Source organism: Malania oleifera, chromosome 6, assembly GCF_029873635.1.
Source record: "Malania oleifera isolate guangnan ecotype guangnan chromosome 6, ASM2987363v1, whole genome shotgun sequence".
Lineage (NCBI taxonomy): Eukaryota > Viridiplantae > Streptophyta > Magnoliopsida > Santalales > Ximeniaceae > Malania > Malania oleifera.
Genome location: NC_080422.1, coordinates 47,449,344 through 47,462,523, shown reverse-complemented (window position 1 = coordinate 47,462,523; position 13,180 = coordinate 47,449,344). Strand labels below are relative to the sequence as shown.

The window sequence follows — 13,180 nt, the reverse complement described above, 5'->3', positions numbered from 1 at the left end:
AATTTGCAGAAACCATAAGGGAGCATGTTGATTGGTCAACACCCCAAAACCTATTAAGTAAAGGTTTATTTGAAATCTGAAATTTGGAAAGAGTGTGAATGTTATATTGTTTATCATATAGAAAGACCAAATTCATTCTTCACAGGACTACATACAACCAAGCTGAGAATTGCCAAAGGAATTATATAGTATATCTTGATTGAACACATTGTGGTTGTTAGATTGGTTGATTGAAGTTTTTGTTTAACTTATGTGGTTGCCGATAGAATAAAAAGACTTAAGTTTTTGTGTGATTGTTAAGTCAAAAAGAAGTCAAGAATTCATTGAAAGAATTAAAAGAGGTCAAGAATTTATAAAAAAAAAAAAGATTTAAAAGAAATTTTAATAACCCAATTTACCCCCCTCCCCTCTCGGGACTACACCTTGGTTTTCAATACACATCATTGAAAAACAAGAATGAAGGTGCAATGAAAGCGTTGGAATCACTAAAACTAGCCGAAAGAGAAAAAGACTTAAAAATCAAGAATTTAGAAAGTACGAATGAAAAGGTAATAAAATAACTAGAAGATCTCAAGTCCAAAACTTCCATGGATAATGAAAAAGACTTATATATTTCTGAATTAGAAAATAAAATTACCAAAATGTCTCAAAACCAAGAAAAGCTACAAGAAAAGGGCAAAAATATACAAAATTCAGAAATCTATGATCTTAAGAGACAATTTGAAGATCAAGCTAAAATAATCTACAATTTCACTAAAGGAAAAGAAAATTTTGATAGAATGATTGGTGCACAAAGAATGTCTTTAAATAAAGAAGACATAGGGTTCAATGGAGTTGAAAATACAAAGAAAAAGAACCTCTACATGGGGTACTTTACAAAAACCTCCAAAGATTATGCTAGCACCTCCTCAAATGCCTACACTCACACTACGTGTTTTCTATGTAAGAGGAAGGGGCATATTAAGTTCAAATGTCCATTAAAGAGAAAAGATGTGAAAATTAAATAAGTTTGGAAAGTCAAAGAAACATCTCTTATTAAACCATCCGGACCCAAGAAAGTATGGGTACCAAGATGAAAGATTAGTTCATAAACCTTAGATTTTAGGTATACGTATTCTCTTATTAGAGTCAAGTAAGCTAAAATTATGCTGAAATGAAATGGATTAGCAATGACTTAATAGCCTATTGAATTTAAGTTAACCAATCCTAAAAGAAATAAAGTGATAATTATAAATGTGCTTTGATAATAGACACACTTAAAATATTTGTCTACCTTAAAGATTTAATGCATAATCTGAAAGTCTATATTAACTATGCATATCATGGTGAATATTTCAGCTATAGCTAAAGGAATGAAAAAGTATAACCTTAGATGAATAGTTATAATTACTAAAACTTTTTTTTTTAAAAGAGCACAACATATGATATTATTTACACATACTTGAGATTTGGAAAATTATTTCATTATACAAGGATATTAGACATATTGAAATAGGGGATAAGGATGAGTTTCTGAGCTTATTGATAATTATCATATTAAAACAAAATAATATTGTTGGCCACAATCAATGGATAAATTGTCCAAGGCTTATTTGTCTTGTGCTTGCATTAGAAAACATATGCTTATTAATAAACCTTCTTTATTAATGTCAAAAAGGGGGAAGAAAGAGTTGAATTAAAAAAATTGGTATCTATAAACATAAATTGATATCCATAAGCAGCTCATGAAATGATATTACTATTAGTATCAATGAAATATATTTGTATCCATGAGTATGTTAACTAATACTTGAGCATGACAATATATTTGTATCTAAAAGCATGTTATGATAATTGATATGATATTAGTATTATTCTTGATATTGGTATCCATGAGCACTCACATGAAATAATTGATATTTGAGCATGACATGAATAATTTAAAAGCACAATCAATATCTTCATGAATACATAGTTTACACTTCACGAATGAAAGTCTATATTCATTGAATATAAGATATATTTCATTCAGGGGGAGTTAGACTTGTTAAAAAATGATATCATGACATAAATCATTGAAAATTATGATGTACAATCAGTTGTATTTTCTCATACTATTTTGGATCTTGTTGTCTATCTTTTTATGCATGATGACGGCAAATTTTTGCTTATGGTTTCTCTTTGCCTTAGTATTTATATATTTTTCTTATCTTACTCTTTTTGATTGATGTCAAAAGGGGGGAAATTTTAGGCAAAAAAATTGAACATAATACATCACACTTAAGTTGATATATTGGTATTTGATCTTGTATGATGTGATTTTGATATATGAGCATTATATAGAAATTAATATTGAACTTGATCTTAATAATTGCAAAATATTGTTAAGTTAATGCTTATTGTAAGGGGGAGTCTTTTTAAGGCTTACTCAATTTTTTGCTCCAGATTTGTCATCATCAAAATGGGGGAAGATTGTTGGCCTAACAAGGCTTATGCCTCTTATTTTGATGATTACAAATCAAAGGAATTTAATAAGTTTCCAAGTTGAAATGTTTCAGGAACCAAATGTTAGAAAGCTCAATAGAAATGTACAAACAAGTGGTTCAAGCAAAAAGGATGTTAAAGCTCAAAGGTTGGCAAAAAACATGAAAGCTTAAGTTTGAAAGATTTGGGAAACTCAAAGAATGTTTAAAATTCAAAGAAAGGACTCAAAGCAAGGACATGTATGAAGACTCCAAGTGTTGAAGAATTTAGAGTCTTAAGGAGGTCTTTATGTATGTACTTCAAGTAAAGCTCAATATAAAATGGATTGAAGCTCTTCAGGATAAATTAAAATCTTAAGAAGCCATTTTTCAAAGACCTTGAAATATATTTTCTAAAGTTAAAAATAATGAAGGTTTCAAATGAAAAGAATTTTGAAAGTCAAAACCTTAAAAAACAATGTTATTAAAAGCCCATACGCCTGCCCAAAACTCCCAGGAGACTGCCTATATTTGTTTTTTAAAAATTGGCAGACAGAAAGGTGCCAAACACCTAATGGGTGCCTGACAGGTGCCTGCCTTGTCATCCGAGGTGCCTGCCTGTGTTTTGATAGGTGACTGTCAGTATTCTGACTTTTAGAAATAATTGTGACATGCGCTTGCCTTATTGTGCTAGGCGACTGCCACACGAAAGAACTTTAAAAATACCAACAAAAAGATTTTTAAATTTGGTTTCTTAGGCTCCAATTCTTTTGCAAACTTGACCAACACTCCAAGTAAACTTGGGGAGCAAGGAATTAACCTTTTAAACTCTATAAATAGCTCCTAAGACAAGGATTTTTAATAATCAAGAAATATTTTTAGTAATTTAATACTCTTAAGTGCTTTTAATTCTCAAAAGCTTTCTTGCTCACATCTTGTTGATGTCTCAACTGAGTTCTTGCGGATCATCTCACGCGATATTGAGCTTTAAAGTTTGAATCTTTCATTCAAAGAAAGATTATATCGATGATAGAATTTCATTGAGCTTCAATTTCTTTATATTGAATTTACATTGAAGTATATTTTGCTAATTATTGTACTAATCTACTCTATAGGAGAGTGTTATTGTATGCAGAGGTTACCTATTGTTTCTTTTAGTTTCTTTGATGATTCCAGGTTATTGGATCGTCGACCAAGTGTGGGGTATCACTTGGAGAAGTGCAGCTCTAGTCTATTGAAGGAGTGACTGAGTGTGGGGTATCACTTGAAGAGGCATTGCTCTAGCCTACTTAAGGAGTGTTTAAGCGTGGGGTATCGCTTGTAAAAGATTTGTTCCACCCGGAAAGGAACGGTATGGTAGAATCCTTTGGTGGTATTTGCTAAAGGCGAGGACGTAGGCTCGGGATAAGTCGAACCTCGTAAAAATCTTGGTGTTCTACTTTCCCTACTCTTTATTTTCAGTACCTTTATATATTGTATTATGTTGTATGCTAAGTGCAGGCTATAGAGAACAAAATTGAAATTAAAAGAAGACTCTTAATAAAAAGAAAGTACGTTTTGATTAACACTTTGTGAAAACCAAAAAGAGAGTACATTGGTTAATCATTTGCAGAAACATTAATTAAGAGAGAGCAAATAATTTCATTCAAATATAGGGCTTGCAATTACTCACAAGGCTGCTAACAAAGCAAAAATTCTCAAAAGCTGAAATTTCGCAAGTGTTGCAAATTGTGGTTGCTTATGTATTTTTGATTAGTTAATTTAAGTTATTAATTGATTTATTGTTTGGATAAGTTTTTTTAAGTTGTGGTATGTTTAGTTTTGGTTTGTGAATTGATTGAATTAAAAATCTATGTGTTTGATAAAGCAAGTAATTCAAGAATCCATAAGAGGAACTAAAATTTTAATAACCCAATTCACCCCCTCTTGGGACTACACCTAAACTTTCACGATTAGATCAAAACAGATAACGCGTCTGTAGTACGATTGGCCTACCCAATCCTGGTCCAGACCGCAAGGGGTAACACAACTCTTCACAGGCCTAATCAACTGCCTCTCCACACGCTATGCAAGTCGTGTGGTTGCACTAATACAATGCTAACAACGGTACCGTGCTCTGTATACTATGGCCCATCATGGTTCTCATTTCCACATTTTTGTATTCCTATTTCAACATTTCTATAATTCTCATCATTTCTTTATAATTCTCATCTTATATCTGTATACATATCTCATTTCAATATTTTTGTGTAAACATATTTTTTATATCACAATTTATCATCATTTCTTAGTAAAAGCACATTTGTATATAAATTTCATACCATCACGTATATATATATAACATAACTGGGTTTCCCATAACTTCACATTTGAATAGAAACATATCTAGGTATCTCATATTATCATATCTCTATATCACATATTTCAATATCAACCACATTCCCAGTGATAAAACTTTTATTTCATATTCTTCATGCCACACAATTTTTTAACTAATAATCATAGTATAATAAGCACAGGAAAAATATTCATTTCATAGTATTCCAAAACTATATACCATATTTTCATTTTCATATGCAATAAATCAACTAAATCATTTCCCAAAAATATATGTTATAATTTATTCTTCTTACTTGCTTACTGAGAGAATTCCTATGAAGATCCTAAAACCCAAGCCCATGGCGTTTCAGAGCTCAAAACCTTAAAATCACATTTCCCCAGTTCAATCAACCCAACCCTAGAATTACAATTATTTTAACATTTCCTAAGCCCACACACTCCCAATAACTAATTAAACTTTAAAAATAATTAACTGATATAAATTCATTATCCTTACCCTAGCCTTGGAGTGGTGCCTAGGAAACCGAAATTAAAAATATGCTCTGATTAAAATGACAAGAATCGAAGCTAGGACCCCGTGGTGATGTCCGATCATTGATTTGGCTGAAGATTTGAGAAAATATTAAGGAGAGAGAGAGAGAGAGAGAGAGAGAGAGAGAGAGAGAGAGTTTACCTTATCCCAGGAGTGGTGTCTACGATGTCCTAATCACGAATCCACTCCAGATAAAATGTTGGTGGCCGAGAATGGAACCCAATGGTATTTTCCGTTCTTCAATCGGCCGAGAATCAGAGAAGGAATTGAGAAGAGAGAAAGTTAGTTGAGGAGAGAGAGAGAGAGAGAGAGAGAGAGAGAGAGAGAGAGAGAGAGAGAGAAACACGAGAGAGAAAGAGAGAGCACAGAGAGTGTGGTGAGAATTAGGGGGGCGTTCTTTGCTTGATTTCAATTCAATTGAAATCAGGAAGCTTCTTCTCAAGCTTCGTGATGCCACTTTTGGTTTAATATATATTATAATATTATTATATTATATACTTATATATATCACTTATCCTTATATATTTATGCATATATATATATATATATATAATTGTCATATTACTTAATTTAATCAATTCAATTTAATAATAATTAATTAATTAATTAATAATCTTAATTTTTTTTCTTACTTTTTCAAGTCTTCACACTAAGTCCTTCACTAACCAAAGAAGGGCCAAAGGGGAACCCTAGGTACATAGATGAAGGTAGGTTTTATACCCAAAGGGGTTTACAAGGTTTCAAATTCAAATAAGGAAAGTTTTGTAAAAAATCTCGCACGAAAGATCGCCGGCCTTGCATTTGTCGACCAGGTTGCACCCATGTCTTCCCTTGGTCGCGTCCTGGTCAAGGCTCACGAGAATTATGGGATTCATACTTTAGGCATTCTCGACCTAATCGCACCTATAAGTCTTCCTGATCATGCCGATGGTCGAGGCTTGCAGGATCTCAGCTTTAGTAAATCTCAGGTTCTCAACTTGGCCGCCCTTCAGGGTCTCCTGGTCAAGCTATTGGTCAAGACTCTCGGGATCTCTAGCTCGGTTAGTCTCAGGTTCTGAACCTGGTCGCCCCTCTGGGTCACTTGGTCGAACTATTGGTCGAACCTTACAGCATCTCACTTTTAGTCTGAACATTGGAGTGTTCCATTTGTGACCTAATCGCCCCCTGTGTTAGCTGGTCGCACCACATAGTTGAACCAAGTCTTGTTTACTTTAATGAACTGAAGCTTTGGGGGCTTGGTTGAGCATCTAATTTAAGCTTTGTGCTTCTCAATTACTCCATTGGCTTCTTGTATTGCTTAACTCCTCAATTTTAACCTAATTTTTATGAAACATGAACAAAGCTTGCATAACTCCGAACTAGATAAGTAGGGGTAAATACATGATAAATGATGACAAACATACGTAAATAGGGACCTAAAATAGTGCATTTTAGGGACACATCATATATGTAATTGTATAATCTATACGCACACACACTTATAATATTATTTTACAATATAATACATTTTTTATACTATGACACCAATATAGTTTTATTTAAGGATAAAATATAAATATTTGTTTAAATCCTATAAGTAGCCCTAAGCATCTTTCAAGTTTCAACTACTTCCTAGAAAACTTGGATAAATACTTGAGGTTGCAAGAATTTCTATTACAAGGAGCTAAGTACTATTTATTTATAACATGTACTTTTAAGCATGGTTATTAAAATCTCAATCTTGATCGTGTGATTCTATGATCTTATGATCCATACTTGTCTAATCGATCCGAATCTTAAATAGAATATTTAATAAAGTAGGATTCTAGTAGGATCTTAGGATCACAAGTACGATCAAGAATGTGATCCTACTTTTGTAATGGAATATGGATTTTTCCTATTTAGGGTTTTAAAGAAAACAACCAAATATATAATTTTATTGGTCCAAACACTTTACTTTTGCAATGGACACAAAATTTGGACTAGTTGACTCAAATGCATTAAAATTAGGACAAAATATCGAGCATGTTCTAGGACTTTTTCAATCCAAGTCAAAAGAGTAGTTAAACATCTTTTAAAAGCTCTTATCCTTCAAAATGGAAAGCTCTTTGAGAGCTTAGAGTTCTTGATAGATAGATCCTACGTTGTTTATCACTAGGCTTGAGTTGTTCCTTCTTCCAACAATAGTAGAGGCCAGCTAAGAACTTTGAGATCAGTTGAGAGTTTCAACAAATAAAAAGTTGCTCAATCAAGATGAGGGCTTAAAGTTATAGGCCTGTAGCAGTTATGCACTATCTTTGTAGTTTTTCTTTTTTTTTTAACTTCATTTTCTTTTTCTCTTATTATCGACAAGCCAGAGACCTATCGTTTTTCCCAAAGCAAAGAGCATATAACTTTCTTTTTCTTGTTCTTTTTCTTTATGACTAACAAAACGTTCTTCCTCTTCTCTTTTTCTTGCTTCTCTTCTTCTTCTTCTTCTTCTTCTTATGGTCTAATGAAAAAACTACAAAAATTGAGAAGTTTACATCAATTCATTGAATTAAGAATCACAATTTTTGCTTCCTTCTTATCTTCATTCTTTTTTCTTTTCTTTTTAATTAGAATTATTAAATAAAGAAGCTAGCAACATGCTACCCTTTGTAGAGCACTTTGTAGTTCAAGCCATTCAGATATTCTTTTTAGGGTCAAAATAGTTGAAGGAAAAACCTATTAGGTGTTAGCTAGCAAGCTAGCTACATTCCTAAAATTTTTTTTAATTTCTTAAATTTACTATCATGTTTTTAGGATTATTTTATTGAGAGCTGTCATAAATTGTCAAATATATAAATTTTTAATTTACTTTACATTGTAAGTAAAATCTTATGATCCACGATTTGACCCTATGATCCGATCCCACAGACCCTCCTAGTGATCTTATGTAGGATCCTAAATCTAACAACCTTGCTATGTAGCAAGTGATTGAAGTTTTGTAAGTGGCACCAAAAAGGAATTAAAACCATGTTCCTGCCTGTAGCAAATCCTCAAAAGATTGTCTATTATAGATCAATTTCTTCATAAAAATAGAAGCTGAGAAATTAGTGCCATGAAATTAATTGGGTTTGCAATATCATAAGATTTTTTCCCCTACGATTGAGGTCACTAGGGACTATTGGTATGCCAATGAGTTTTCCTCCAAAAGAATGTGTACTGTACCTACCAATGAGATTCCACATCAATGTATTCCCATATCCATATGGGTGAATGGTTCTTCTAAAATCTCGGAACTAGAAAGCCAAGTTTTGGGCCATAGCATGGTGGCTTACCAGTAATCCTTGCACGAGCATATACCACCTTGGAAATGATGGAATCGGTTTGCATCTCTTATAGTGATCTTCCTTCCATAAATATACGAAACAACCTTGAAGGCCGAATGACAATCATTGCAAACCCTTAGGTTCTTGGTAACATGAATTTCCATTTCCGGTTTAATCTTCATAATTCCTAAAGCAACAGCGAGCTTCTCGCTGTGATAGTTGAGGATGTGCTCCTTGTCTTCCTCTTCTACATCATGCAAAACGCATGACAAGTCTGGCATGTAACCTGCCATTTTCATCTCAACCACCAAGCTCTCTACCTTCCTGTAAACTTCTCTAAAATATACATTTGACCGATCAGCAGTGTGGAATCCATGAACCTCTTTACCAAGTTCAATCACACTGAAGGCTGCGGGTTTCCTCAACCCCATCTTCTTTATATCCTGTCTCAGTTTCCCAACTTCTTGCCATTTTCTTGATGCTGCGTATATATTCGACATAAGAACATAGTATCCGCTATGTTCTGGCTCAAGCTGGAACAGATTACTAGCCGCTATTTCACCCAACTCAGTATTTCCATGGATTCTGCAAGCCAAAAGCAATGCACCCCATACCCCGTCATTTGGCTGTAATGGCATCTCTTTGATCAAATCAAAAGCTTCATATAAGAATCCAGCTCGTCCAAGAAGATCAACCATGCAAGCATAGTGTTTAACCATGGGTGTCACAAAGAAAGTTTCCATGTTTGCAAAACACTTCCTTCCCTCATCAATAAGGCCTGCATGACTACAAGCAGAAAGAATGGAAGCAAAGGTGATATGGTTGGGCTTGATGCCTTCTACTTGCATTCTAGAGAAGAGGTCAAGTGCTTCTTTTCCAAGTCCATGCATGCCATACCCTGAAATCAATACATTCCAAGAACTAACATCCCTTCCGTCAGGGTGACACCCATTAAACATTTCAACAGCAGCATTTAGATCACCACATTTTGCATACATATCCATAATTGCATTCCAAAGCGTCACATCCATTTCTATTCTGCTATCAACAATAAAATTGTGGAGTTTCCTTCCAAGATGCCGAGATCCAAGATAAGCACAAGCAGAAACAATGATTAATGCCGTCACCGGATTAGGTTTACAACCAGAAGCTTGCATTTGGTCAAAAAGTAACAGAGCTTCACTAGCCAGCCCATTTTGAGTATAGCCCGAAAGCGTAGAATTCCATGAAATGCCATCTCTTTTCTCCAGTCGATCAAACACCAAACGGGCCTTGTCCATATTCCCACACTTTGCGTACATGGCTATGATTGAGTTCCCAACAGAGACATCTTTACAGAATGCATTACGAATGATGTAGGCATGAACAGATTGAGCCCTCTTGACATCGCCCAACTGGCCAACAGCTGAGGCAACAGTGACTGCCGTTACAAAATCTGCCGAAAGACCATTTTTCTGCATCTCATGGAACAACATGAGCGACTGTTGGGGCCTCTCAGCCTGCTCGTAAGCTGTGATCATGGCAGTCCAGCAGACGAGATCCCTCTCAGGCATTCTGTCGAACACCCTACGACCGTCCACAAATTGACCACACTTTGAATACATGTCCACCAGGGCAGCCTGAACAAATACATCTGAATCAAACCCAGTCCTTATGGTGTCTGCATGAACCAGTTTTCCTTGCAAAATTAATGACTGGGAAGCGCATACTTTAAAGACAAAGGGGAATGTATAATTGTTAGGTGCTATGCCAGTTTTCCGCATGAGCGAATAGAGCTCCAGCGTTTCAGAACAGCGCCCACTATTTGCGTAGGCCCGAACCATGGTATTCCAGAGGAAAGAACCGCGTCCATGGTGGATGCCATCAAAAAGGGACCGAGCAATTTTGGGTTCTCCGAGAATAGAATATTTGATTATAACCTGGGCGCTCAAATGAGGGCTTTGCGCAATGAAGCCCGAAGTAGTAAGGGAGGAGTGTAATTGTTTGAGAAAGTTCAAGCTATTACATGACCGTAGAAGGCGGTCGTAGAAGGAGGTGAAGCCATGGCAATGGACGGACGCGTTAAAAGATGGGAGGGAACTAAATGAAAGGGCGATGTTAAATGAAAGCAGCAGGTCACTTCTTCTTGTATAAGGCTTCGTATACAATCTCAGACGATGCATTCCTTTTCTTTCTGGGGAGGCGGAGGCTGATCATGATTCCTTCCTCCCAGAACAATGAGAAATGATGAAAGACAAATAGTCCCGCGACCAATGGCCTAGCTCCGTGCTATGAGCCACCTTGTTGAAATTGAGGTTACAATGAATGTCGATTTCAAATTGACATATCATCCTTGAGTGTATTCGAATCTCTTAACTCAATCTCTTATCTTCGTTCTCACCATATCGTTTTCTTTTGAATCTAGAAAGTTCAACAAAAGAAAAGTTTTTTTTTTTTTATTTTTTTTTTTTTTTTTTTTTTTTTTTTTGTGGAGCCTTGGACTCCTCCGATTGTGCAAAATTAAAAAGAGTCATACGATTCAAATCGAGCCGTTGTATCCTAGGAAAGACAAGTCTTGAGAAGTTCTGCAGCACCGATTCGTGGGCTAAGCCAATAAACTGCAAAGGGTTTGAATCTCCTAAAAAAAAACGAGATATTTATGTCTTAGCCTGTTTGTGAATTGTGATTTTATTTTTATTTTATTTGTATCTAAGTTTTATCATTTTATATTATTAGTTTTCTAAAAATTTTAAGGAGATTCAAAATATAGAGCCTACAATTAAGAAACCAATTGAAAATGTCAGAGATTTCGGTTTAAAGGAGCCCACTTCAAGAAATGAAAATAATAAGTTTGATACCAAGGAGGTAAGAGGGTGAGAATCTAGGTATACTCCCAAGAGGGGGGGTGAATTGAGATTTTAAAATTTATTCAATTACTTTGTCTTTCAAGTTCCTTAGTTGAGTTTTATCTTTGAGCAAAACTTTTAGATATTGAATCAACCTTCAATCAGTTAATTAAATAATATATTATTGATTAATCAACCAAGTTTAGTCAATATTCAAATCAAATTAAATTCTTTGATATAAAAATCCAGTAAGTAAATTCAAAAATCAAGTTTGAATAGTTTAAAAAAAAAATGTTAGGTTTTAAACTTAAACTCAGAATTTATTCCTTCACTTTAATCAATGAAATATAATTTTCAGAGATTTGGTTTTGTAATACTTTCAATTCAAAGTACCTTTCAGCTGTTGAATTTCAAAAATCGAAACTTTATTTAATATATCAAATCAACTAACAATTTAAAGTATGCTAATTTTAAATATGGATCAAAAACCAAGATTCCAGCAATCTCCAAAATTTAGTAAGATGTAAAGGTCATACACACATATAATATTCATGCAGAAAATTAAAGAGAATAGAGAGAAGAACTGAGAACCAGATTTTTTACAAGGTTTGGCCAGCAGCCTACGTCCTTACCCCAAGCAATCGCTGTGAGGGTTTTCCTTTCCAACTTTTTAATAGGTTAAGTTACAACCTCTCTCCTTTTCAGGTGGAGATCCGTCTCTAGTAAGAATACCCCTTCTTATTAGGCAACGATCCAATACCGCTAAATCATCAAAACAATAACGAAGAAACAAACTTTGTGTCATATAAGAAAACTCTCTGTTAGAGTAAATTTGTACAAATAAAGAGCAATATAACAATATAACGATTGAAGCTTAAGTAAATATCACCGTGGTTCTATCTTAGATTAAAAATCTCAGTGAAATAGTAAGAACCGTGAGCTTTTATTCAGCAATAACTCAGCAAAAACTTTTAGCAAAAGTATTAAGCAAGATAGCTTTGAATGTATGAGAATTTGATTGATTTATGATTATTGGTATGTTTAATTCTTGGGTTTAACATGTATTTATAGGTATAAAAAAAAATTAAATTTTTGTATTCCCCAAGTTACGTGGAGTGTTTCCTAAGTTTTCTCAAAGATTTGGGACAAAGCAATCAAATTTGGAAATTTTCCCTCGCTGCTTTAAATTTGAAAGTAAGTTCATCAATCGACTGAGATATCGGGGTCAGTCGCCAGTGCCTTTTAAGTTCAGCGTGTTTTTCAAATACAAAATGGGGTTAGTCACCTGAGCTTACAAGGTCAGTCGCCTGTCTCTATTCTTTTTGTTCATATTCTTAACAGCATAAAAGTATCGGTCGCCCAATGAGGTTTCATCAGTCACATGTCCTTGTTTTGTATGTCCAATTTTTTTAGCATAAATATGTCAGTCATCTGATGGTAACACATCAGTTGCATGTCCTTGGAAAACATATGCTTTTAAAAACTTTATTTCCAAAAACTCTTTAACTTTTATACTTGGCATATTGAATTGAGACTTTTGAAAATATTTTATGGGGTTTTCAAAAATAGATCTCTAAGTCAATTATAATCCCTAAGAGCTTCAAACATTTATATTGAAATTTGTGAAGTACTTACATGAGACTTCTTAAGAATTATGACTTTCTAATCACTAAGTCTTCATGCTTTGCTTCCATTCATTATGTTTGACTTGACTTTGTGCTTCAATAGTCTTTACCTTCGTTATGTCTTCTAGCTTTAAGTTCGAGCTTT

At 34.2% G+C, this 13,180-nt stretch overlaps 1 protein-coding gene across 1 annotated transcript; it reads right to left on the bottom strand.

The window, feature by feature from the left end:
• Window positions 1-8,297: 8,297 nt before the first annotated feature.
• On the bottom strand, window positions 8,298-10,945 carry LOC131157646 (pentatricopeptide repeat-containing protein At3g26782, mitochondrial-like). The gene has a single exon (XM_058111952.1). It carries the CDS (start codon window positions 10,745-10,747, stop codon window positions 8,591-8,593), a length of 2,157 nt encoding a protein of 718 aa, XP_057967935.1. The 5' UTR covers window positions 10,748-10,945; the 3' UTR covers window positions 8,298-8,590.
• Window positions 10,946-13,180: the final 2,235 nt, after the last annotated feature.

Excerpts from the sequence above, each read along its gene's own strand:
- LOC131157646 (XM_058111952.1), bottom strand. The coding sequence starts at position 10,747 with ATGCATCGTCTGAGATTGTATACGAAGCCTTATACAAGAAGAAGTGAC.